This window comes from Oculina patagonica, chromosome 7 (genome assembly GCF_052425735.1).
Source record: "Oculina patagonica isolate OP01 chromosome 7, crgOcupat, whole genome shotgun sequence".
In the NCBI taxonomy this organism is placed as follows: Eukaryota; Metazoa; Cnidaria; class Anthozoa; order Scleractinia; family Oculinidae; genus Oculina; species Oculina patagonica.
This window is the reverse complement of record NC_135764.1, coordinates 29,713,152-29,741,046: the sequence shown is the minus strand read 5'-3', so window position 1 is coordinate 29,741,046 and position 27,895 is coordinate 29,713,152. Positions and strand designations below refer to the sequence as shown.

At 38.9% G+C, this 27,895-nt stretch overlaps 1 protein-coding gene across 4 annotated transcripts; it reads right to left on the bottom strand.

Annotated features, from left to right (window-relative positions):
• Nucleotides 1-54: 54 nt before the first annotated feature.
• LOC144661704 (fibroblast growth factor receptor 2-like) lies at nucleotides 55-25,751 on the bottom strand. Of its 4 annotated transcripts, none has more exons than XM_078522515.1 (17): nucleotides 25,381-25,751; nucleotides 16,577-16,679; nucleotides 13,665-14,003; nucleotides 12,040-12,318; nucleotides 10,376-10,687; nucleotides 9,738-10,028; nucleotides 8,984-9,201; nucleotides 7,496-7,722; nucleotides 6,678-6,784; nucleotides 5,698-5,888; nucleotides 4,695-4,817; nucleotides 4,251-4,324; nucleotides 4,113-4,153; nucleotides 3,625-3,721; nucleotides 3,088-3,187; nucleotides 745-2,135; nucleotides 55-711 (listed from the first exon to the last, which is right to left on the bottom strand). In XM_078522515.1, exons 2-16 carry the CDS (start codon nucleotides 16,677-16,679, stop codon nucleotides 2,064-2,066), a joined length of 2,574 nt encoding a protein of 857 aa, XP_078378641.1. In that variant the 5' UTR covers nucleotides 25,381-25,751; the 3' UTR covers nucleotides 55-711; nucleotides 745-2,063. The 4 variants fall into 4 exon arrangements, with proteins under 4 accessions (XP_078378641.1, XP_078378637.1, XP_078378638.1 ...); XM_078522511.1 differs by having other exon boundaries at nucleotides 745-1,963; XM_078522512.1 differs by lacking the exon at nucleotides 25,381-25,751 and adding an exon at nucleotides 21,360-21,607 and having other exon boundaries at nucleotides 745-1,963.
• Nucleotides 25,752-27,895: the final 2,144 nt, after the last annotated feature.

The window sequence follows — 27,895 nt, the reverse complement described above, 5'->3', positions numbered from 1 at the left end:
GAACTGGTATTCCATCTAGGGGGAAGTAACAAATTAAATACAAGTCTGCTTTTATAATATGTTGAATTTTATTGTTCGTGGAAACAGGATTTTCGCAACGAGCACAATGCTTTGTGCTCTTTGTGCGAACACTAAGGTATTTCTCAAAGTGGTTTGAAGAAAATTCTTTTTACTAAATGATTATACAGATTTAATATGACACATAAAAGTGAACCAGCGTAGAACTCATTTCGTGAGTTAAAGTTACCTGAAATTGAAACAAGAACAATGTTTGCTCACTAAAACGTGGCATTTATAGCAGCGCGCTCTTTTTACGTGCCGACACATAAACAACCCACGAAATTAATATTTCTATTTTTTTTAATGTAACTATTCCTCGTTTTGTTCTCCGAGGTTTCCGAATCTTGTTTTCTTGCCCTTATTTGGTAGCTATTAAGCTTCTTAAATAAAAAATTCTGCTTTGTATTTTTTACAGCCCTAAACGTCTACTAAAGCATAATTAAAAATTCTATTTTATTATTCGTTTCGGTGCTCCATTGTCTATAATTGCTTCTGCTCAAATCCAGAAGCATGCTGCTGCTTTTACACACCGCTGTACAATTTTGCCATGCCACTCAGAAACTACGAGAAGGCAAAGGTACTAGCTAAGTACGCAAGGGCGTCTGGGATCGTTTTGGCAGACTAACTGTATTACGTGGATAAAATGAAGTGCTTTTTGCAAAAAAACTTCTGACGGTGGGGAACCTTAATTAAAAGTTTGCAAACAGACGGCCACGTATAATAGGATTTCAAATTATTATGATCGACTGTCTGCAAATATCGACCAAACAGCGGCGCAAGTCGAAAACTAGATTTTCCTCATATTTTGCACAAACGTCTGAGATATCAAATGTTATTTCCAACTTTTTGGGTCAAAAAAACTTGGTCCCCAACAACCACCCCCCCCCCGCCCCGGCCCTTTCCTTACCACTGCCCTGTCAGGCAATCACTGAACTCGAATAATCCTCACGCCAATGAACCGAATAATCCTACAGTTGTAGATCTAAAATTACCACTATCAGAAAAAGTTAAGTGAATTTACGAAATATTTTTTTTTTTTAAATATGTGCTCATTATAATTGCAACTTGGAAACAAACAAATTTCGTCATTTTTATTAAGCTTACCGTGTGGTGTTCTAGACATGATTCGACCTTTGGTCGTCGTTTTTTTTTGTCGAAACTAAACATAAAAAATTATTGCAACGTTACCAGTTTTTCCCACCGCTAAATTGAGCCTCTCAGTTTAATCTCGTTTTGGGCTCAAAGCTAACCTAGATTTATTTTATTTTTCGCGTACTGTCCCTTATAAGAATATAAATACCACTGAAAGATTCATAAACAGCTGTAGTAAAACGCGCGAAGCCATCAAGTTTTCAAAAGATTCAGTCTAACCCGAAGAAGATTTTGAGTCCAATTTGGCCGAAATCGTTTTTTGCATATTTCTTCTAAAGAAAGCTGTATTAAGAAAACCTGACTGCAGTCCGTTTGGTTTCCCACGAAGACTTCTCTATGTGCAAAATATGAACGAAATCGATTTTTCGACTTGTGCCGTTAAAAGTCGATTTTTGTCGATATTTACAGGAATTCGCTCTTATGTAGTTATAAGAAGTCAAGACAAAATTCTGATTTCATTTTACCAAAACGATCCCAGAAGTACTTGCGCGGCCAAGTTTCTTGGAGTGACGAACTGCATCATGGATGCTTTTCCCGCAACTTTAAGTTGTCCAGCTCTCTCTTCATAAACGCATAGTTCTTTCGGAGTATTCGCAGATGAAGAGTAGTTGCTGACAGATGATCAATTTTTATATCGTCACATAGCCGATTCACGGGGATTTACACTCCCTGATTTCGATGGCATAGTCCCGGACGTCTTGTCAAAATTGATGTACAAATGATCCTCGTACATACGCATGTCGATGTATTCCTGAGGATAAGCAAAAATATCCATCAACTCAGGAGCGAAAATGATTGACAAGCGTCAATCAATTACTATGCACTTGTAGGTGTCAGTGGACTCGTGGTAGCTACACTGTGAGCGAGGAGCCGTCAAAATTGATGTACATATTGTCTTCGTATATTCCCATGTTTATGTACTCCTGGAGGAAATGATAAGTACAAAATACCTAAGTTGGTTTATGACCAGGCGGGAAATATAGCCTGGTTTTCACAAGCGACGCAAGCACAAGCGCAAGCACAAGCATAATAGCACTTATTTCACCCGTGAAAAAGGCCTCGACGCAAGCATACCACGCAAGCACAAGAACTGTCACAAGGATTCATTTTTTTCCTTTTCTTGTGCTTGCGCTTGTTCTTGTGTTCGCGCCATACCGTACGAAAACGAAACAAAGCATAAGCATAAGCGAAATTTACGACGTGTCTGCTCAATTAAAACACTCGTTCCAGATTCCAACGCGCCTGAGCATTTAAACCTTGTAACTAGTAAAATTCGTGTTCTTTTGCTTGTGCTTCTGCTTATGTCGACGTTCGCTTTTACTTGGCATAAACTACCTATGCTTGCGCTTGTGCGTGCGTCGCTAGTGAAACCAGGTTTATGATAGCAAAAAGTGAAAAAATATGATAAATGTAAATAACGACGTCGGCCGACTGTTAACTGAACCTCAAATAATCCAGCACAATTATTTAATTTTCACAGCATTTTTTAATACCAATTGAGCACTTAAGATATGCGAGAAGCGGTATGTAATTGAAAATTATTTATCTAAAGCTCAAAAACTTGAACCAAAACAAAATATTTTTCGGAGAAATAAAGTTGGGGAGTTTCGCAATCCTTTTCAATCCTCTCCAAACATGAACCATAAGTTCTTATTCGCCGGTCGTTTCTTAACATTTTTTTCGACTTTTTTTACCATTTTATACAACTTTTTGGCGTGGGTGGAGGGTGTTTGACTGATTTGAAAAAAAAATTTATTTTGTTTAGTTAATAATTTTTGCACTCTTCGAAACTCTCAAATCAAACAAACTGTATCTGTAGACTTGGTGGCCATATTTAATTCATAAGGGGCCTGGAGAGCAGACAGAAGTACCTACCCTCTCGTCACTGATCATTTTACTGAGGTGCTGAGACAGCTCTGGGAATGTTGGCCTACGCTGTGGGGCCACTTGCCAACAATCCAACATGACAACGTACCTAGAAGAATAGAAAAATTAAATGAGAATATACATTGGGGGAGGAGGATAGCGCAGTGGTGAGAGAGCTCGCCTCCCGTTATTGTGGCTCGGGTTCGAATCCGGCCCGGTGCCACATGTGGGTTGAGTTTGTTGTTGGTTTCCGTCCTAGCTCCGAGGGTTTTTCTCCGGGTTCTCCGTTTTCCTCCCTCCACATGTACAAAAACTAACACTCCAAATTCCAATTCGATCTTCGGTGCACGTACCCGACCTAACGAGCTCCTGAGAGCGTTTCTGTGTAACGTGGGTAAAAAAATTACAATAACATTTACAAAGCGACTTTGTTCAAAGCGTGCGCGCTGTAACGTCTATCGTACGTAATTTAACTTGACAAATTTGCTGTAATATATATGAACCATGAACAGTTAAAGCACTACTCAACAAATCAATACTACTCACAGTTCGTCGGAACAGTGCTTGGGTTTGTCCATTCTGTAGCAATCTTGAAGGAAGTTGATCACTTCTTGGGAGTTCATGCCAGGGTATGGAGACGCGCCTGTTGACGAACGAATAGTTTTGAATTGTCATCATTGTTTGGTAAAAGGAAGGGGGTTAGGTCTTCATACGAGCCTAGTGGCTCACCAGGCAAGTGCTTATCCTGGTTTCGGTAACATAAAGCGACTAGGAGTATTTCAACTCCCCCCTGGATGGGATACTAGTCCATCGCAGGGTTACCCCCAGCATGAAATTTGCCGGAACCCATTAATATACCTGGGTGAAGAAAAGATAATGAGAGTAAAGCGTCTTGCCCAAGACTGACACAACGCAGTCCCAGCCAGGGCCCGGCACACTAACCATTAGGCCACTGCGCCTCCATCATTGACATCATTATAATTTAGTTAATATTAAAGATGCTGAAGATATCAATGCGGGCCGACGAATCTTACCTAGTGTGACAATCTCCCACAGAACAATGCCGAAGGACCACCTAAATAAAAAATAATAATAATATATAATGAACAATTAACAAAACATGTTACAAATTTTCAAAATTGCTTTTTGTAAAGACAATCTGATCTACTTACACATCACTCTTTGATGTAGAGACTCCGTCTAATAGTGACTCTATGGCCATCCATTTGATTGGAAATCGTCCACCCTGAGAAAACAACGGACCACACGAGAAACGTAAACTTAAATTCGGCAAAATGTTAAAATACCAAATCAAAATTACACACTGGTTCATTATAATTTAAAAAGTACTGTTTTAAAGTAGTTTCAATAAGTGAGTGGAAACAATAAAGGCTCAAAAATCTTGTCTACGTTTCAAATTTAGATTTAGATTTTAAAAAATTTTCATCGTTTTTAAGTTAATCTTCAACCCGCCGGACAGGATGACTTGAATTGCGGTGAGGGACGCAAGAACAGGTGTTTTCATAATGGCAACCACTTTAGAAAATGGTTCGCAATCAGTAAGAAGTATTTCTCTTTCCTGCTTGGGACTAAATTTTCGGTAAAGAAAGACTTACTTGTGTTTTCCTTGTGTAATGGTCCTCTACATAAATGTCCCTGGCGAAGCCGAAGTCGGCGACTTTGCAAACTTTGTTCTCGTCAATTAAAACATTCCTCGCGGCAAGATCTCTGTGGACCACCTGTTCATGAAGAGAATTGAAACCGGAAAATCCAGTTATTTGTAAATCTGACAAGCGTTGCCTCAATCTCGTTCCTAGGGTTTTTCTCCTTTTCTGGACGGAAATGAAGAGAAATACTGGGAATGAGGTAGGCTTTGCCTTAATTTCCACCGGCCCTTCCCAAGCCCCGTTAACAACTTTTAGTTAGGGCGACCTTTAACTAATTAGTATCCATTTATGCTACTGGGCTGAAAGAGGCACCGGAGAACGTGTCTGGCCAAGGTCACATTGTAAGGGTTTACCTTGGTGTAAAGACCTGTGAAATTGTACTCTGTTTTAGAGCTATAATTAAATTCTTGCCTCATATATATATATTTTTTTTTGCCTCATATTGTTTTGAGCTATTTTCTTGTCTTGTTCGTCTTTTTTTTTTACGTCACTGGTGAGTTTCACATGTTTTAACACCGAAAATGAGCCATGCTTTGGCACAAACGTCTAGCGTTCGAGTTTAAAGGGACTATTACCGGATTTTTGAAATCCCAAAACTTATATTTGTGTCGCAGCAAACCTAAAAATAATAGTCCTTTTGCATTCGAAATTGCTAAATTAGAGCACTGAAACTGTTAACGAGCATTTCTGGCTGCGGATGGCTCGGATAGAAACAGATTGCAACTTGAAAAAGTAAGGCTTACTTATTCAAGTTGTTTCTGCGCATCTTTAAAAACTCGATATTTATAGCCGTAGCTTGATTTCTATCCGTAAATCAAGGCTATATCTTCCTTTAAATGTGTTTAAAGATACTGTTTTTTTATGGGTTAAGTTGCCTACTTCTAATTTTAGAACAGTTTAGAGCAAACACCTGTAAAATCCCCGTAAAATAGCCCCTTTAAGTAGCTCGTACCTTCATGCCAGCCAGATGCGCCATGCCTCTTGCGGTCTGTATAGCAAATGACAGTAGATCTCTCGAGCTGAGTTTATCAGCAGGAACTTTGTACAAGTCTTGATAATATTTGTCTTCTACTCCACGACAGTGACGAAGGTAACTCTGAAGGTCGCCATACGCACAGAATTCCACTATTAGCATCAACGGCTCTGTTAGATTAAAAAAAAAAAAAACAGCAATGTTTATTTCGCGCGCTGGTCAACACGAGGAAATGCTTAAGATCAAAAACATTTTGACACCTTGTTCAGAAGCTGTTGGTTTAATGGAGCAAACAACGAATCTACAATTACGACGTAATATATCACACACGAGAGAACGGTGTTTCATCGGGATACCCAAACACCGAGAAGAGAGCTGAAAATACGACGCGCAGTGGAGTATTTTTGACGAAATTCGGGATGTTTGGATTAGCGATGAAACACTGTCTCGAGTGTTTGATATAACTTCTCAATCAAAACAAAAAATACGGAGTAAACAGAGAAATAAAATCGTAAAACAACTATGCCAATTAAAACCAGGTATCCAAACCTCCTTCACGGTTATGATTTTGTTTGTTTTAATTTGTTGAATTATTAATGAGTTTGAGAGGTGCACATCCTACCCTGACATTGCGTTTAACATCGCTTCGCGGGAATACAATGACAAAGGAAGGTGAAATTATGAAAACACCATTTTAGCAATTCCAGGTAATTTAGCGAATTTAGCACCTTCATTTCAGTTGGGGAGATCACCAAAATAATTTAATTATTTGTCGCTGAATCTTCCAAAATCAAATTTTCTAAATTTAACAGCCGCTACACATCGTCATCTTTTAGCAAGAAGCCGCATTTCTTTCGTTTTCAGTCGCATCTTGAGACTGCGCCAAGAACTTGCTTCCCCAAACAAAAAGAAAATGTCACATTTCATGAAAACAGTTTATACGTTTCAACTTAACTGACCTGTTCTGGTACAACATCCCAATAAACCAATAACGTTAGGGTGTGGCTCAATCAGCTTTAGGAGTTCCAACTCTGCTAGCAGATCTCTCCTGGCTGTTTCACTGTCGCTTTCTAGAAATGGAATAAGTCTTGTAAGCCAACAATTACTAAATGTACAAATGCCCTGAAACAATCAGACAGTTCGAAGAAAAGACGCGTCGCGGGTAAAAAGAGCGGGAAAACAATCAACCTGTGGAAGCGCGGGAAAACATGTAACTGACAACAAGTTCTGGAAATCGTGCAACGGTGAAGAGGGTAAGAAAATGTATACCGGTACGTACGAGAAAAATATGCAACCGGTACCAAACCGGTACCAACCGGTACCAAACTCGGGAAAACATGTAACCAAAAGCGTGGGAAAACTGTTACTAGTCGAAAGCGCACATGACTTGAACAGAATACAAGATATTCGCTTTCATTCGGCCACAAAACCCACATTATGTTGTTAATAAATTGGACTCTTCTCTGACAAATTGCCTCAAACGGGTGTCATGTTTTATAAGATTTAGCAGGACTAAATTTACGCAAACCATGCAAGACAGTGGCGGAATCCAGACCTTCAGATAAGGGGGCGGGGGGGGGGGGGTCGATTATCCGGACCCTAAAATAAGTAGGGGCCCGCTCTCGAAAAAAATTTCCTTTGGGCCTCTATTTGTTCTAAAAATGAGGTTCCCCCCTCCCCTAGATCCGCCACTGCAAGCTACCAAAAATTACCATTATAGCGAATTAACACGGCTGGTTTAATTGTCATAACGCAGTGTTAATTATATTTAAATTACTTGCCTTTGACAATCTTTACAGCGACAAACATTTTCCCCACGCATCCCTTGATGCCTTGCGCGTGAGCTTTCATTACCAGGCCAAACGCGCCAGATCCCAGGACGACTTGTAAGTCAACTCTGTCGCGCGGAAATTCCCAGGGATTGTTGGATAACTGACTTGCTGTAGCGCCCTGTTCCACGTTTGGCTGAGGGAGGGGTATGTTTGGAATGGTATGGGTCAATAACTGAGAATGAGAAAAATAACAAAAAAATATTAGGTGGAAGTTTATATATGGAAAATAGTCCAATGTAGGTTAACCCCGGTAGTTTGCAGTTTTATATTAAATACTACTTATTAACAGAGAGTGAGGTCATTACAGGGGAATCTCAGACCGAGGCTTTGATGTATTGACCGAGCGACAGCGAGGTCAATACATCAATGTCGAGGTATGAGATTCCCCTGTAATGACCGAACGGACGACGTTAATAAGTTATTTATTATATGGCCTTTAAGCACTATTCAAAAAAATAGTATAATCAAGGGAAAAAACACTGGAGGTAAAACTCGCTCTCGCTCTTTGTGGCTCTCTTCGTCGCTCATACTAAAGAAGTATCGGTATGCTTATATATTTTTTTCAGTTATTGAAAAGATAGTTATACTAAGTTTGTCGTCATTTTTTGTTGTTTTTGCCCCCTCGCTAGTAGCTTTTACTCACAACTCAAAAAACCGTCGAGCCGAGAAAAAATTTCATAATGCCCGGTCATTACAAGAAAATAATGCCCGCTCAGCAGCCAATCAGAGCGCGCGTACTATTGTAGCCATATAATAATGGTTAATACCAGCTCGCCGGTAGCCAGTTATACTCGTGTGTGATGATAGACACTTTGAGAATAAAGTTTCGTGTCAAGCAACACAAGCGTGTAAGTCAGATTAATACGTACACAAGAAGCGGCCATTTTTGCGTTGTTCAGTTTCTTTTATAAAAGAAAGCAAACAAAATGAGACGTCATCACCGTGCTTACGTAGCCTCATGCAAAATGACTTGCGTTCACTTTGGTCGCGACAAAATTTGCACGCAAGTCAACGCAAGACTAGCCTGTTCCAGGCTCTCAGTAGTTGGGGGAGAGCGAAAAACGCGGGCGAGCGAGGAAAAAACGATGGGGGAAGAAGGCGCCCACCTTCCCCCCCCCCCCCCCCTCGTTTTTTTCCTCGCTCGCTCGCGTTTTTCGCGACCCCGCCAACTAATGAGAGCCTGGAACAGGCTAACGCCAGTCTTGTTGTTCAAGTACTGAAAAAATGGGATGTTTTAGAAATCCAAGGTAAAATTGTAGTGTTCAACGCAGCGCGCACAGTATCATTAAAATGTCTTCTTTGACAACATGTATGCACTTGCAAGTGAACATACGAGTCCGTTTGGCCACCTAAAGCAAGTCTGGGCGCAAGTTCAACTAGCAACTACTTGCGTCCATTTGCGTTACCGTTTGACTATGGCTTTAGCGTCTTACCGAGGTCAATTCAGCTTGTTCTTGCTGGCTTGTTGGCCGACTATTCATTGGTGTATTCCCCGGCGTGTTGTTCTTGTTCACTTTTCTGACAAAACAGAATATTCCAACGATGGCGATAATGATGAAGAAGAAGCCTCCACAGACGCCCGCGATCAGTAGTGTCATATTGTCAGTGAGTGCTGCGAAACCTTTCTTGGTGTGCGCACTAGCTTTAGATTCTGAAAGAGATGATTTATGAACTTTTTTTAAAGTCAGTTTTTGCGACATGCAAGATTCCCTTTAAATGAAGAAAACCTGAAAACAATATCTAGGTCTGACGGAAAAACATTAGAGAGGTAAAAAGTAACTAAAAAGGATGGAAAAGGCTGAAGAAAAATTGCCACTAACTTGGAAAAAGTACAGGATTACAAGGATGGAAGTGGATTTCAGTTCGTCAAATTTGATTTTGTGAGAGGTTTCCAAGAAAACAAAAGTTCCATTCCGGTGAAATTTTGAATCTTTAGTCATATATGTTTCTTTTTAGATGATATTTTTCCTTTCCTTTTTCTTTATGAAAACACGATGTACCAGCCGGGAAACTGACTCTCCCTTTAAAACTTGCGACCAAAAAAATTATCCAGTTGAAAACGCAGAGTTTGTATATAGCTTGGACCATGACAAAATGTCCTCTAACAGGAAGTGTATGTTCTCGTAAAATCGACTGTAGTTGAAAAAAGTGAAATAAACTGAGCGATATTACAAAGCGTTTACCTACCTGATTTACTGGTCTTGGCAAGATAAATTGAACTAGGAGGGCTGGTACCCAGGCTGTTGGTTGCTAGGATACGGAAGTTGTAGTTGGTGTTAGGCTCCAGATCCATGATGGTGTACTTGACCTTATTTGGCGGTTTGATCTGAATCTCCTGCCACTTGCTCTGGGAGCCTTTCTTATACTGGAGTTTTAAAGCGATCAGCTCCAGGCCCCCATCGTCGCCGAATTTCCACGTGACCAAGGCGTCTGTTACTTTGGTCTCCACGGACAGGATTGTTGGACTTTCTGGACGAGCTAGAGAAAGACAGAGGGTCGATCAAGTTGAAAATTCTCCTCACAGGTTTCCATACGTTTTTTGTTGTACCACTAAGGAGAATTTGATAAAATATAAAGGCATTTTCCCTTAAAGTTTATTTATTCCTCTGATCGATGTTTAGATGGTCTCCTTCAAAGATGTTATCGTCACGCAACCCCCCCCCCCCCCCCCTCCGTTGTGTGCCCTGCCAGTAGGCTCATGTTTGGGCGTCTCGCGTGGCGGCGAAACGGTTCGCTTCGCTCTCTGAACTGACTCAAACATGGGACTCTTCGCGGGCTAGCAGCGAATGGGCCGAAACGTTTGCAGATTTGAGAATAATACTTACTTTTACCCGACAACGAGATATAAGCAGTATCCGTGCCAATCGCATTGGTAACTTCACATGCATAGTTCGTCCACGATTCTTCCGTGACCTTGGTGATCTCAAGAGTGCTATTGCTCGTTGTGTTACCATGTAACGTTGTCACGCTATACCCACTGATTTCCTCGCCTTGTCTGATAGTGACGGTACTATTATCAGCATCCTTCCAGGACCATGTGAACCCAGGGTCAGGATTCCCGCGGGAGACGCAAATCAACAGGGCTGTCTCACCAACATTGGCGTGAAATTTCTTCTTTCCAAAGATTCGAGGTGGTTCTACAAAGTTTTAGAATTGCTTTGTATTTAGTAGCTGAAAGTCACACCATGTGACTGAATAATTTTAACACCGTTATATACTCTGTTTGTATTATTATTTTGAGTGTCAATAAAGTATTAATTAAAAAAAAATAAATGAATGAATGAATAACTTTGTTAAAAATATGCAGTCAAGCTTCTTCCTAATGGAACTTATGGGACTACCATTCAATGTCCTTTTACGGGATGCACCTGAAAACCAGGCCTAGGTCACGTTAACCCAGTTTGTTCCACAAATAGTGGGTGTGCAAAAAGATGACTTAAAAGAGGTTCTACTGTACATGTTATACTCATCTTCATATCAAGGACGCCAAAGGGACAAGGAAGAGTGCCCCTATTATGGAGGTGACCGCCCGGGGGGGGCGACTCAAAATAGTTTTATACGGGGAGGCTCCGCCCCAAGTTCTAACCCCTTACCCTTTTATATACCATTTTTCACAGAAATTGTACCCCTTTCGTATACGTTTAACTGAAAAAGGTACCCCTTTCATATACCTAAGAGACATGGCGTGGACTTGAAATAAGACGTTTTCTTGTCTTTTTTATATAGTGCTTAATAAATTAAAAAAATACAACCATAAATTGCGTCCGTTCGAAATATTTTAATTAAAGGCCCTTTTAAATAGCCAAATGACAGATTTCCATACCCTTTCGTATACTTAACCTCGTGAAATTCCTACCCTTTTATATACCTGAAGCCTGAAAAAGGTACCCCTTTCGGGCGGAGCCTCCCCGTATAGGCCATTATAGGGAGTACCCCACCCCGGGGGTGACCGTATTACAGAGGTAGAGTTTATATGAGATTTGGTCTCTTTGGACCAAGTGAAATGTCCGATCTGTAACAGATTATAGTTCCTTAAAGTCGTTTGCTTCTCGTTTCCGGTTTGGTAGTAGACCCCGGCGAGCGCTCTGTGAGCTCAAGTCTGGAAACAGTTGTCCATAGGGAGAGGTTCAACTGTACTTGTGTATTTTGACATTGTAAGGTGGAATTGAGAGGCCTTGCTTATCTCTCCCTCGTCGTGGGTAAGCTAATTGATTGGATAGACCTCTCTAGCCTCGGCTGTTTGTTGTTCCATTTCAGACAATGTGTCGTTAATCTCAAAAATTATTTCTTTCAAATTCAAACATATCCCGTGAAAATGAATGAATGTTTTTTAGATAGTTAACGAGCACATCACATGACCTAAATTGGTCCGTTTACATAAGGAGCTAGAGGTTCATACGATATGTGAGTGACACGAATTCCTGGTTAACCCATCATCCTAAAATCTCTTTTTTCATGAGGAAAAAAATGACAGAAATATTTTAGTTACCAAAGACGGTGACAGTAAAGTTAGCTTGGTCCTTTCCAAGTTCGTTGGAAGCAGCACAGATATATGTCCCACTGTCCTCTGCAGAAACTTCTCTAATCAGTAGAGTGCCATCGGCTTCCTGATTGGTCCTGTCGATTGGCAGCTGTCCATCAAATTTCTGCCAAGTTATGACAGCTTTTGGATAAGCACTGACGGTGCAGTCGAGCTTGAGATCACGTGTTCTTTCTGACTTGGTCAAATTCTGTACTGGTGGGCTTGTAGTGATAATTATGGGATGGGCTGCAAAATAACAACAGATGTAATGCTTGACTGAAGACCGAGAGAAGTCAGCCATCTTGTTTCGCATTTTGTTATATCAAGGTTGCTTACGATTTACAAAAAAAAAATGAAATTCCGGTTAAGTTTATATGGAACAAGTTCAGCAACAGAGCTTCTGAAAAGGCAGTTCATTTTTAACTCGGAAAAGAGTTGTAGTGGGTGAAGTGAATTCACTCCATCACTCCTTCACTCGTTTCCTGTTATACATATGCACGCAATGCGTGCAAGTGTTTTAAGGCCTCTAGAGAATTAGACCTTTTCTCTGATACCTACATTTCTTGTTAAATTACATAAAATTAACATGCTTAGTCACCAACCGAAATATTGTATTTATGTCAGTTTCCTTGAAATAACATTATGATATTTATTCAGCTATAAGCTGAGACCGTAAACCTTTGGTTTTTAAAACCAGTTGGAAAAAACTAACCCAAAACACTCAGCTAAAGATGAATTTATTTCAGTACGATTTGGTGAAAAAAAATCGCTCGACTTATAGCCAATGATATTATTATTATTATTTGTATTAGCAAACCTTTATTTGTCAGTTTGCTGTTTTCGATTCTTGTTTCATAATAACTTTTCCGAGTTTAGTGGCTTATAGCCACTTTTAGTTATTTAGTTCTAGTTGGAACATTCCGAATAGAAAGTCGGGTTCCATTTACCGTTTTGCATCTCTTGCACCACTCGGCCATGCAACATTTCGCACTTCAACCAAACGGGTTTTGCTGGGGAAACTTAAAATGGAACACATTTTTTCCCAAACGAAAATTCCCACCGAATTTCTTGAAAACGTTTTTGCAAATTGCAAACAACCTAAATCTCATAAATAATTGTCGTTTGCGTTGTGACCGTTGATGGTTTTGTTTTTTGTCGTTGTCAGTCGTTCTCGTTATCGCTGTTATTGTTGTTGTTGTCGTTGTTGACTCTGAAGAAAAGAGTACGAACTTCTTAGAACGTTTGAGTTATACACTCGACAATGACTGAAAACACTGAGATGTTTTTGTTTTTGTTTGCTTCGGAAGAATATATGATTTATAGAATAAAGGTCACAAGAAGTTAAGAAACGAATTTCCAAAGGAGTCGGCTTGTACGGTCAAAGCTTTTTAATACAGAACATAAACGAACAGAAAAGAGTGTCTGTATTATGAAGGTGTCTGAATTACAGAGGTAGCGTTTATATGCCTTATTTTGGTCCTCTTTAAGACCAAGTAAACTGTTCGTAATATGGAGGTATCCGTATTATAGAGGGGTTCGTAAGGAGAGGTTCCACTGTAATCTTTTATTAAGGAAAAGTTTCATAATCTCACCTTTCACAAGAAGTATGACGTCTTTTTGGATGTTCTTGTGTTGAAAATTTTCATCCGAATATAGGGCTGTACAAGAGTAGTTGCCATGATCATACCGATCGACACCAGTTAAAAGAATAGATTGGCGACCAACTAAAGTATACGCATTTTTTCGTTGAGAATATTTATATATGGAAGGTGGATTTCCAGGAATTCCTGCCGGCATGATAACCATGACCTTCTGAGTGCCTTTGTACCAGGTTGTTTTGTACAAGACTCCTCCTTGCAACGAAGTGCTACATGGTAGGGTTACGTTTTCTCCTTCTTTAACAGTAACTTTTAACGCGACACCAAGAACATCTGCAAGGAAAGTAACGGAGAATGACGAGTGAATAGAGATATGATTAACAAAAAGTGAGAGCAGCTTAAATGTAATGGTAACGCCCCTTCGTTCTTTCGCTCGTTCTTTCATATGTTCGTTCGTTCGTTCATTCCTTCATTCGTTCATCCACCATTTGTTCGTTAATATTCGTTCGTTTATTTAGTCATTCGTCACTCCTTCGTTTGTTCGCTCACTTTTTGTTCATTCGTTCGTTCTTTTCTTCCTTCACTCATACATTTATTGCATGATTCAACGCTTGATTGATTAATTCATCCATTCATTCATTCATTCATTCAAATCATTCATTTATTCATTCAAATCATTCAGTCATTCAAATCATCCATTCATTCATTCATTCATTCATTCATTCATTCATTCATTCATTCATTCATTCATTCATTCATTCATTCATTCATTCAAATCATTCGTCACCCCTACGTTCGTCCGTCTCTTCATTCGTTCAGTCTTTAATTACCCAGTAATTCGTACATTCATTAACTTTACTTCTTTCGTTCGATACTTCTTTCGTTCGTCCCTCGCTCGTTCACTCGATCAGTTAACAATTTTAATCTCTAATGAGAGAAGACAGGCATATTGAAAATTTGGACACGAACCTTTGCCAAAAGGTTTTGGACTGTTTTTGAACTTTAAACAGTTATGTTGGCAAAATAGAGACATCCTAGATTTAAGGGCAAGAAACTTTGGTATGGATCGATTTGAGAAAAACTTTTTAAAGTTTCCAACATGAATGAAATCTGTACACAGATTTCTTAATTACTTCCTAAACGTATAAAAGTTGCAGAATTTTATGCGAACATTCTCTAGTATTTTTCTTGATTTAACCGGCCTTATTGACGAGCTAGAGTACAATCCACTCTTTGGTCTTAGGAAAAGCTTTCAACTGCTGGAGACAACAACAAGAAGGGCACACTCATGCCCAGGTCTGGCCGCGTTAAATAACTTTGGAAATTTTAAAAAAAAATTGAAACACGCGTCGTGCACGTGGCGTATTTTTTAAACATCTGTTTCTGACTTTAAAATTTCTCGCCGCACTTTAATCATTTTTGGCAATTAATCTATTCTAGTGGATGAACTCGAATCTGATGTACACGTGTTGCAGAACAATAAATATCTTAAAACTGTTTTTAATACGAGTCTTAGGTTATGGAAAAGTCCTGTCTTGCTGAGAAAGGAGGGCTGGAAGTTTAGAATATTTTCCCAAATTCTGTTCCTCGCATTTGCATTCCATAAACCTCTTTCCCATGAGCGGTTTGCGGTCACGACTTAAATTAAGATTTCCGATAGCCGCTGTTAACCTTTGCATCAATCAGTGTAAATTATGAATGAGAAAAATGTATGTTTGCAAGGTGTTACCAAGAAGTTCTTAATTAATGATATTAAAAAATGTGCAAATAAACAGCACTACAAATTTGTTTCCAAACTTGTTATCAAAATGTTATCTTTCATGTGTCAGATTATCGGTGCAATTTTATATTGTATTATAGATTACAATAAAGGCATTGCATATTTCATGATCCACCTTTGGCCTTCGCTTAGTTGATATCTTTATGGATTTAAACACGCGTACCTTAATGCGGGCGGGCCTAGGAAAAACTGCGAGAAAAAGACCGATAAATAGCCCACCAAAACAGCTTCCCACGTTTTCACCGTGTCACAGAGTAAACTTTAAAAAAAACAAAGGAATGTTGTCCTTATTTATTAAAACTGAAGAGAAGAAACTTTATGAACTTAAAATAAATTTTAAAAGAAATTCCTCAACGAATTGAAAACCACGTTGCAACAATATGTTTGAAAACTATTTTTTAAGGAATTTGAGGTGGACTAAAAAGGGGGGCCCGCTTCTTGTTTTCATGATCAAGTCTGTCCATACTGCAATCAATCTTCTTCCTCGCAATGTTTTTAATAAAACTACAAAGTAGCCTTACGTCCTCGTGAATTCTTATATCAGTTATTGTATAAAATAAGATCATTTCTACAAGCCAGTTTCCTACGAACATGGCATGTCTCGTAGTCAGGTTTCTTAAATTAAATCCGGTCCGGCGCAGTTTCATGTTCAATACTTTATTAAAAACTGGCCTTCTCGATCAACAAAAAATGGCTGTCAACTTCGATTAAGTTCTTGTTAACCATGTTTTAAATTCATAAATATTATTTAAATAAGTCTATGCTATCCAACAAATTCTTCAGTTTAACAATAAAGCCGATCAAAACAAATTAAAATAAGAGAAAAAAATTTCTGGATTCCTCCGGAGACCCTAAATGTCTTCGTTGCTCAGGATATTTCAGTTGATCACCGCTGCGTGTTACAATTATAAAAACTTAACATCACTTTTCTGTTACGAAAGTTCAGCTGTTTTTATTACAACAGGGACTTCCGAAAATGGGAGGCGACTAGCATCCATTGAACAGACATTTTCACTGGATAACGCTAAACAATATTTTCTCAGCTTGTACATAAAGTAAACAAATGTTTTTTTTTTTAAGTTCGTACCTTATAAATGATAATAAAAGAGAATCAGCATCCACTCACCTTGAAAATTCACGGCATACACAAGTAGGAAAGCCAGCAAGTATTTCACTTCCATCTTACACGAACATAGCATCTTTCTTCCACTGAATCTTTTTGAGAGCATCTGAAAAAGATAATCTTTAGTGTAAACTTGATCGTGTGTTCTTGAAAGTGACTGGACAAAATAAAAAAAACTGATATAAACTCCGTATCTCTTCGGAACTTATGTCCTTAAATTAAAAACACAGTTTAACCTGAAGTAATTGGTTTAAACTTTAGTTAACAAAGAGCGGCGGTTATGATCTGTTTGAGGAAACCGAATGTCGCTTCATCAGTTCGCTCTTGTGGTGTTATTAACCGGAACAACGAACAACCCTTAAGTATCTGTCTGGCATTTTTTTTTCTAGACCACGCTAGAATAGTTGGGTTTCTTAACCGCAATAAAACATCTTTTCATCCAATTACTTTCATCGTTATTCCTAAGGAATGTTCGTTTTTGCTTGTACCTGTCTTATGGACCCGCGCAGGGAATGCAGTTGTGTTATCTCGTACTGGAAATCGCTGATAAGCGCTCGATATTGACGCTAAATTGTTTATCGTGGGATCGCACTTCCCGAGGTTTTATAGCCGGCGTATGAGAGGCAAGGTAGAGCGCCCACAAACGGATTATAGTGCTAAAAGAAATGACCACAATTAGATCGAAGACGTAAATAGTTTGCGTGGTTTGTCGAGTCGTGGTAAATGTTTGTTTTGTTAGTATGCTCTAAAAGGTCATTTTCCCAGGCGAACGAAATGAAGAATGTATTAATGAGACATGTTTGTCTATGGTACACTACATCTCTGCCTTCCTGAATTGACAGACACGGCTCTTGAAATTAAAGCTGGTGGATTGTTCGGTGTTATTTTACAGAGGCTGCAAGACGGATCAAGTTAAGTAGTTAATGGATACCAAACTGCAAAAGGTGAAAAATAGTTTTGATAGAATATCAGATAGAATGGGATGGAATTAAAAAAAAGAAAAGTAGTGGCTAAATGGTAAAAACAGACGAACCTTTGCAATTTTTAATATCGTTCTTTCACCGACTTTAGTTCTTTTTTCTTACAATTACGATACAGATAAGAAACTAAATAACGAAAATCATCAGCTCGGTGTCATTATTTTGATGTACATTCAACTCTCTCTAAAACGGACACCGTGGGGACCAGCTACAACTGTCCGTTTTAGAGAGGTGTCCGTCATATAAGAAGTTTAGTTATAGTAAATAACTGAAAAACGGGAGGGACGGGACCAACACCAGGTGTCCTGTCCGTCTTCTAGAGGTGTCCGTCTTGCCGTCTTATAGAGGTGTCCGTCTATAGAGGTGTCCGTCTTATAGAGGTGTCCGTTAAGAGAATTGACTGTATCGCCAAATTTTGAAACATTGTCGTAAGTATACAAAAAATGTTTGATCAATCAGCGAGGAAATTTAACTATTTTTAAAAAAGAAAACTTGTTGAATTGATGTGTAAACACACAAAGGAAAATTAACCCGCAGAATCCGAGATCTAGTTAAAGCAGTTGGAATATAACTTTTTATATCTCCTGTCAATTTTTTTTCTGGTGCATTATTAAAGAAAACTACACAACACGGTAAGTGAAATAGCAAGTATTCAGTCCCGCCTTTTTACTGAACACCCTGTATTCCGGCCCATACTCAAAACGCCGTTAAAAACTGCTCCAAACGACGTCAATTTGCAATATATCATATTTGTATGCGTTACATTCACGTGGAAAACTAAAGAAGAAATGTGAACTAAGATATTGTAGAAATTAAACGTAGTTGATTATAAGGCTTGCCCTATACGACAAAAGGGCAGCGACGTCTGGCACGTGCATTTCTAAGCTAACCAAGAGATCCGGCATTGAAAAAAAAAACATAATTGCTTTCATTATTTTTTTTTCGTCCAAGAACGGAACAACCACCTTTATGGCAAAATTAAAAGAGTAGCAGGAACGGGTGTTTTTTCGGCTTTCCTTTCCTCAAGTACCAAATGGAGGCATTCCGACAACCGGCGACACTAATTAATTGCACACTTTAAAGTTTGAGTATGAGTTAATTCACCTTCAATAGGAAAGGAGAAATTTCAGATAAAAGATTGCAAAAGATGAAGATATTATAATTACGTTGCCTCCTACTTCAATCAAATAAGTTACATGGTAAAAAAATATTCAATGGTATTTAAAGAAAGGCAAATTGAACTGAGTGATAGTTATTTTGTACTCTTATTTCACGTCGGTCCACTGACCAAAGACACAGCTTTTTCCAGGCTTTCCAGTTAGGGGATGAGGGAAATAAAAGTAGTGACAAAACTAATTTTGCGGTTACGTCCGAGGCAAGACCTACAATACTACTCTCTCCAACGGCTTACAAAAGCGTCTCACAGCAACTGAAAGAGTCTACAACTTGCCTCTTTTACCGTAAATAACATCACTCATTTTATTTTATAAGAACCATTTTTATTAGAACGTTGAGGCTAAGATTTGCTTCAAAACTGATTTAAGAGAATGTATGGGCTAAAATGAGAACATCCTCAGGCTCAGCCAAATTGTACGCGTTCTTATAAAAAAAAAAGGGTGTAGTTGACGTGACGCGCCTAACTATGAAACACAAAGAAAGATTCTTAAGGTCAAAAAATGATAACTGTATTTGTATCTTTACTCAAAATAAAAAAACCACCAAAACATCTTTCTTAACGAAAAATATTGTGCCTCTTTTTTGCATTTTGCCATATATATTAAGTCGGATTGGCTCGTTTACGGTATTAGTTTTAGCCACCTGGAAAGTAGCGAGTCCCTATGAACAGGGATAAGAAAAGACTGCGTCTGAAAAACACGAGAATCTTTAATTTTAAACTTTGCGGTATATGCAAGTTCGTACACAAGATTCTTTTACATGCCTTATACAAGGCATTTTTCTAATAAATCAGTGTCTAGGATGATAATTATAGGAAGTGTGTGTTTATTCAAGTGCCATAATATCTGACACATCAAATCGTAGAAGGGGCCCGCTTTCTTGCTTGCGGCTGTACACAGATTTTCTATCGATGACAAGTATTTAATAAACATTAAAGGACTTCATAAACTTGCGCTCGCGTGCGGCAATTCATGTGTCCAAAACTCATTTAATTACTGTCACGGCTACTTGACAAATTGTAAATAATCGTTTGAAAAGGAATTCCTAAATTTACCCCCTCACGGGCTCTAGATTTCTTACAATGACGCAAAGTAGCCTTGTAACACATGATCACAAAATTTTCAAAACTGCTGCCACAGTCGAAGCGCGCCATTTTGGGAGAGTACGAGTGCGGGAATCTAGGGTACAAGAATACTAAACTTCCGGTCGTTTTAAATGAATTAATTTAATAGTTTAATCGTTTGTTAGTTTAAATTCCACTAAAAAGCCTGCTTCTACAATTAAAAATCAATTAAATTTGAATTATCCAAATATTTTGTCTGAACGTTTTAATTATCAAGACTAAATGGCCAAGGAAATATTCTTGGATGTTCCCGATGGATATTCGTTACTTTCCGTTTTTCAGCATCTCTAAGCAGTAGCTTTTTCCCTTTCCCTATTTCCAGACAACCAATAACCTTTGCACCTCTTAGACGATAAACACTATTTTTCCAGACACCCGGGTTGTTTCCCGAACGGAGCTTAATCTTCAATTTCCCAATTTTATTTTTCCTTCCAATATCTATATATACACTGATATGTACAAGCAAACAAACAACTGCACACTTTTTTTTTATAAGAACGCGTACAATTTGGCTGAGCCTGAGGATGTTTTTATTCTAGCCCATACATTTTCTTAAATTTTGGGGCAAATTTCAGCCTTAACGTTCTTATAAAATGGTTCTTATAAAATAAAAAGAGTGTAAATAAATTATCGATTGACTTCACTTGATGCATACAAAATTTTGTTTAATAATAATCAGTGTTTATGCCCAGGGGGGTACTCTGGCTTGTAAATGACGAGGATGATCGAATGGAGGCAAAACTCAGGACCCCAAAAAATCCCTTAGTCTTCCGATATTACCCAAAAAAATCCCTGGACCAAAAATAACCCCCCAAAAAATCCCTTGTCAAATTACCCCTAAATTGCCAGGAGGGGCAATAATATAACACAAAGAAAACCATCAAAAATTGAACGCTCGTGTTTGTTTATTCATCACACCATAATTACGCCAAGGCCGGGCCAAGTTCGTTTTTAATACCCCAAAATATCCCCTATTTAAATCAAGTCACCCAAAAAAAATACTTGCCAAACTTTCCAACCCAAAAAAATCCCGGAATCTAAAATTTCAAGCCCCAAAAAATCCTTCGATCATCCCTGTCATTTACAAGCCAGAGTACCCCCCCCCCCCCCCTGGGAGTTTATGGCAATCAAATTACTGATGCAAACTTACTTCTGTTCTAACTATCAAAAGAAAACCGTAAAAATTAGCAAGACGAATTAAAAATTTAAGGTCAAGTTTCGGTTATCACGTTTGTTTAATGATCCGGCAATCAAGCGTGCCAGTTTTTACGCAGTTGAAAGTGTCTTGATTCGACATTACACTTAAATTGATTGATGAAAACTACGACTTTAATGACATCGTTTGTTGCAAAAGACTGTCTTATCGGAGAAAGTAACTGTACGTCTGCGACCTTTTCTTTGAGGCAAGATTAATGGCCCTGCTCAATAAAGAAAATGTTTGTTCAGCTTGTTGATTAATTGTCTGAAATATATGCCCTTATGTCATTACGTCTAAGCGTATTCCTACCTCGATTCTTCGGCGTCCGCCAGTAAGCAGATCTTTTCGTGAAGCCGTTTATGCCGATATGGGTATTTTTCAATTAGAACTGCGTTAAAACGAAAAACCACTTTGCCATGAAAGAACAATTCTGTGTCTGGCTTCGATATGACAAAACGTGACCTTGGTGGCTTATAGTACAAGTATAAAAGACTGAAACGCAACAAATCCCAGCAAAAATGGTTTATCTGTTTAAAGTGACAACTAAGTCACAAATCCCACTTAAGCTCGAGACTTGTTCCAGAAAATAAAAAAAAACCGCTAATTCGTTTTTACCGCCCTCAGTCTAAACTCTCAGCACGCAATGTCGACCTACACGAAACCATAACCAAACGGATGAATATTCTCCTCCATCCCCTCCCTCTGTTTCGTCCCCTCCCCCTCCCCCACCCTAGCACGCTTTTGTCTTTATCAGTGCGCGCAAATATATTTTCGACCTGGAGGGGATTCCTCAATATTCATGCTACAATTTCTGCAAAATTGAATCAAAAAGAATTCATTTAACTCGTTTAGAAATATGTTGTTTTTCTTTTTCCAAGGAATATAAAATCTCAGGATATGATTGAGTTCCTTGGCGTGGCTAGGCAATGGTTCGGTGCATGCTTTTCCTTTACGTACAACGGAAATATCCCAAATAAACACTTTGTAGCCTGACCACGAAAACTCAGGAACAATTTACGCCCTTGTGGTTATTTTGGTCTTTGATTTTATTCCGGTCCTGTCAACAAAAGCCGCTTGTTTTTGTCTTAAAAAGTTCTGTTCATTGTTATGTATTTTTTTTTTCAACAGTTTTTCAAAAGATGCATTTTATAGTTTTCTTTATCGATCGGAATGTGTCCACACTTCATGTAAGACGATATGATATGTTCAAGGTGTGTCGGGCAGAGCTTTTTTTAGAACGTTCACGAGACAATGATATTAACATGAGGATTTTGTTCTAAGGCGCCATCAGGTCTCGATTAAGCCCAGAAAAGCTCTCACGTACATAAACCTAATGGAGGCCAACACCGTGTATACATTAGCACATAAATTGCAAATGGTAGCATTTATCAACGAGAAGTGACGTTCACTGGAATGATGTAAAGTTAGGGAGTATTCTGTGCGCGCTGAAACGCCAATACCTACACGATTTATGAAAAAATATTTACAGGAAACGCCATTACTTTGATTTCTTAGAAATCACCTTTAATCCAGTGAATCCTTTAAGCGTTCAATCTGCTCCCAAAGAAATTCCGCAGTAGAAAAAGTAGCAAAAATTTGACAGCATTTATAAATAAGCCTAATCCAAGGTACAATAAACCGATTGCCACACTAAAGTTCTTCGCTATGATCTTCATCTGTAAAACGGGTATAACAGTGTTTTTTTCGTTTGGAATGCACGCTATGTCGGTGATAACTTCAGGACATGTTTATGTAGCTTTCCGTGATTGCTTACACGTAGCAGCATGCCTGTTTTTGATGTTTTTCCAATTTCTTAGAAATGTTTTTCTTTGTTGTAATTCATTGTTGGTGTCTCTATAAACTAAATAATGTTTTTTCTCTGTTTGAAATCGATTTTTATGTCGTTTAAACCACGAAACCGTTTCTATAACTGTTTTTACCTTGTTTTCAAAGTTTATCTTGCAAATGTTGAAATTTTATGTTCAACACATTTGTCCCCAAGATATATTTAAGCGGTGCAAAATGGGTGTTTATTTTAATCTGTTCTATAAAAATAAACCTACATCAAAGCTAAATTAATTCGAAAAGAGTATGCATTGATCTGTACGGAGTAAATCTTGCCATAAGTTTCTTGTGATACAAAGATAAGCATTCGCTTTGATCCCTTATTAGTATTTCGGTTCAACGTTTCCGACAATTTACAGCTTTGTAACATTATATTCTTACATGGCGTAGAAAATATGAACTTCACTAGCTCTAAGTTGAAAATGGATCAAGGTCACCAATTTCACTTACTTCTTAGCGTCCCATGGCTTAAAGGACTTAGAAAAATAAAGTTAAACTATATTTTCCTGGTAAATAAATACGATTAATAACTTAAGCTTCGCTCCGGATACTTTTCAGTCCCTTCTCTGGCGACTCTCACTCTCTCTCCGGCGAAATTACAGTAAGAAGAAGTTCAAAGGGTATTCAACGCGGGTAAAACATGGCGGACAAAAAAAAACACATCTCCGGATTTTATCGAACCCCTGTGTAACTATGTGCATCCTGAAAAAACTCTCTGTGTTGCTATTTTTAAACTTTTGTCCTTGCGATTAATTTCTCTATTCACAAAGCAATGTAAACTTATGAATAATGTCATTTTTTACTGTAAATAAACTGTTGCAAGTTCTGTATACGATGCGAAATTTATAAAAACGTGACTTGCACGAATTTGGCTTGTGGTATATTTCCCACAAACTGTGCAACTAAGTATGAGTCATCGTTTACTTCATCAGTTCGCCACATATGGAGCAGATCAGAGGGCAACAGTTTTTATACCAGTGGCTATACATACGGAAAAACAGCATTCTAAAAGTCTTAAAAGAGTGAAATATACTTATAAAAGCTTCTTAGAAGGCGCCAATTTATTCAAGTTGTTAAAAAATAAAAATCAGCGGGGTTTTATTTCGTCCGAGTGTTTTTTAAAAATACCTTCCTTGCAACATCACCGGACATACAACAGATCTAACGCTTCTATAATTTCAATCCAAAAGCATTTCAGCTATGTTGATTTTTGGAAACTGCAGAGCGGTGTATTTTGACTCGATAAAAGACACGGTGGTGACCCAATTCTCTGAGTGACCCGGGACATCAATGTGTTCGCGAAAAGATAGCAAGGAAGCCATTGGAAGCCATATATTGTCCGAGTGACGAATGACAAAGCTGCAAAACCAGTGTCAAATACCGTTAACCCACAAACCTGACCCGGTGATCTCCTGAAAGGAAATACGAAGGTAAATAACAAGATTCTACACCGCTCTTATCGCTCCTTATCTCCAAAATGTCTCTCGCTTGATTTAATTGTTGTCGTTTGGAGTGTTCCTCTATCAAAAGCGTAGACACTAATTAAAAGTCCTGCTCGAGAAGTCCGTGCTGTAAACATTCGACGCCGGTTGAAGCGCCAGTCGATCCGGCAGTCGATACGGGAAATATCTACCAACACTTGAGACTTGAAAATACCTCGTCATAAACCGCAAGATCACATGGAAGCCTTTTCTTAACTGCTAGCACTATTCGCATCTATGACACTTGATTGTTATTTTTCATTTTCAAGCAAAGGAATTTAGTAATTAGTCAATAAACACGCTGTCACCCTTTTGTTTGTCAGTCTAATCTGAACACTCGCAATATTTCAGCAACGAAGGATGTCACGTATTCAACGAAGACATGAAACATATTTCGCTGCGAAGAAACTGTGGTTACCCCAAATCGACCATCAAAAAACCTAGCGCCTTCAAATAATTCGGCGCTCTTTGCGCGGCGCGAGCGCAAATCGCTGACACCCACACGAGAACTGTCCACTCTCCCGACCAAAGAAGCACCTTTGTCCATTTCTTTGTTTAAAAGCTCAACCCACAGGAAGTTGTTATGACTACTTAAATGAATAGAAAGTAAAACAAAACTCGACAATGGAACAATACAGGAAGGTATGAGCAAATTTGAACAAGATCGTAAGAAAGAATTGGTGCTTGTTTAGCTTGTTTAATCGCTACATTGGATCGCGTCTTTATCATTGTATTACAGCCAAACGGATCGAGTACAGTTGAATATGCCTGTTGAATATGTCTCTACAACCACTTATGTTCATTCATCTGCTCAGAAAAAGCGACCCTTTGGTATTTGCAATCGAAGAGCCTCGAATATGCTTCAGAAAGATCATTTTAGAAGCCCATTTCTCACGCGAATTTTGTGTACGTGAGGTCCTATAAAATCACCCATGTTAACGAGTTTAATTAGAACTGAATTATTTTCACCGCTTTATAAAGTAAAAAATACTTCGTCTACTTACCCTTATGCTCTCATAGTCCACGCCGTGGCCCTAAGGTACTTGTTAAAGTCAGATTTTCGTTTTAGCCCTCTTTAAAACTCACACTATGCACAACCATGCACGTTAAGCTCTCTCTGTTACTCAACCGCTGCTGTATAATTCCAAGGCTAACTGCCAATTCCTTGCGATATGATCTCGTTGAATGCAAATCCCTGCTGGGCTTTTATTCTCCTCGAAAATCTTCCAAAAGCTGTATTAAACCCCTTTGAAGAGATTTCCAGGCTTCTAATTGTTCTCGAAGTTTGCGATCGAGCACTGATCACCGCCTCTAACACTCGTGTTAAACCGATACTGCGAACGCGAAGCAGCGCTTTTTCCCAGTGAGAACTCCTCAAAAATGCTGTCACTCTATTACGATTAGATCTTTGTTCTCTCACTTTTTAGCCGTAATTGACATTAATTGGCTGACGGGATGGCTAATTTCACAGATCATCAGCTCTTTTTAATCACCATTGTTCACCAGCCAATCAGCATACACCATTGTTTAGAAAGTAAACTGAGACGAGTTTCTTAAAATAAAAGCACAGTTGCGCTGTGACACAATTGTGTGGGAAAACAAATCTTCACCCTTCCTCCAGATGTTTCTAGGAAAGTCACTTAACTGATGCTTGTTTGCTCGGCATTAAAGTTAACATAGCTTTGCACGCTAACTAGCACATAATGTTTACTGTGTTTAAAAACATTTCACGCAATCAACGCGATTGCAAACATTTACAGAACGCGCGCAAAATTCTCTCACGTTGAAAACTTGCATCAACTAGCTCTTCATTTCCCAGTCGCCACAAAATGCCTTTCGATAACGATCTAAATTATTTCTTATTATGTCTGTTAACAGACATGTAGCATAGCACAGTTACTCAAGAGGACATTTTTAAACCCCACAGAGGGCCCAAGATTTTGCAAAACGGGTAGCGCCCGACTTCGCCCTCTATAAGTTTAATATTGTTACGTACTTTTTTACACAACCCAAAGGCGCCGTGAAATGTTTTCGTGATGTGGAGACTGACTCATTTGCGTTTACGACGTGACATTTCCGCAGGAAACGTAACGAAATGATGACAGGCTTTGTAACTACAGTTTACTGGTTAGGATGCCAGAACAGTATTTTTCACTGGCAGGACAATACTCTTGCGGTTTCTTGCATCAAAATTCCGAATTCAGTGCAAAGGCCGCGCAACAGTCATAGCGTATTTTCCAATTTGCATAGCAGCCTGTATAAATATTTTCTCCCAAAGTTGAGCAAATACAAACATTCCGTGGTGCGAGATTTGCACTAAATACATTGCACATCGATCGAGTTAGCGCCTTGTTGATAAAACGTTTAGTCCATTTTGTTGAATCCTACACCTCAACAATGGACGACGATTTGTAATTTGATCAGATGTTTTGCGCAAACTGAGAACTTTCCTCATCCACCGCAAAGAAAATCAAGTGCGCACAAGGTCACACATTGGTACGAAATAGACGAGTGCTTATCAAATTTCTGCGCTTTTTCAAGCTAATCCTTAAAGTGATTTTATATTATAGTGTGGATGTATGCATGCGGTAGGATCTTCGAGCTAAAAGATGGCATTGTTCTTACTATTTACGATCAGCGAATGAAACCCGTCGCTGCTTGTAGTTGTAGCGGCGCTCAGTCTCAGATTAGACAAGCAATCCCTCTTTTCCAGTCACTCAAAGATTGTCTTTTAGATACGAGTCCGGGATGTCAGCCGGAGGACATTAATTATATTGACGCGCGCTCTATGTCGCGGGCCGGCGCCGGGACGGGGGTGAAGTCTTACGGGCTTCACTTCGAGTCGACTAGACCTTTACTGAGCGCTGTCAGTAGAACCCGTGGTTTCAATTAAATGATGGCTAACTTGCGAGGGTTACGAACTGACTAAGAAAAATACGCTGGATTTGTGCGAGTCCGGGGGGGGGGGGGGATCGAAGGGAGGGGAATTTTCTGCCGTGGAACCTGCATGTCCCGCGTATCTGTCAAATGGCTCAGAATTGTTCCTTATGAATTATTAAGAAAAATAGCGGGTGTAGGTTGTAACATAAGTGAAATGATACACGAATTATTAATTAAAAGTTACAAAATCTAGGTAATATAGAGTGTTGAGAAGACGTATGCCAGGGATATGTTTTAGGGTATCGTCCCCCCCACCCCCACCCCCCCCCCTTTCATATTTATATTCGCTACGATCGATGAAGCTGAAGAGAACTGAAGCTGACTGAAGTGAAGTGAAATGTTGTATTTAGCTTCCGGCTGATAAAATTAAAAAAAACAAGTTTTATTCTCAACTTTTTCAGTAAGAGAACTTAAATGAATAGTGCTGGATTAACTGAATTATCAGCGCCGGAATGTGCGCAGGGCATCTGGTTAACGTGATTTTGTATTTCCGCAGTTGAAGGCATCGTCTTCAAACGAGTCTCTTTTGGTCAGATTAAGGCGGCATGACTAGCGACTCTAACGAGCCCGGTCTTGGCT

What these genes read in the sequence shown, in the direction of transcription:
- LOC144661704 (XM_078522511.1), bottom strand. Translation starts at nt 16,679, where the DNA reads ATGCTCTCAAAAAGATTCAGTGGAAGAAAGATGCTATGTTCGTGTAAG. An exon ending in AACAAGCTGAATTGACCTCG is followed by an intron (nt 7,723 to 8,983) that starts GTAAGACGCTAA and finishes TCTCATTCTCAG; the next exon opens with TTATTGACCCATACCATTCC. An exon ending in ATTACACAAGGAAAACACAA is followed by an intron (nt 4,325 to 4,694) that starts GTAAGTCTTTCT and finishes TTGTTTTCTCAG; the next exon opens with GGTGGACGATTTCCAATCAA.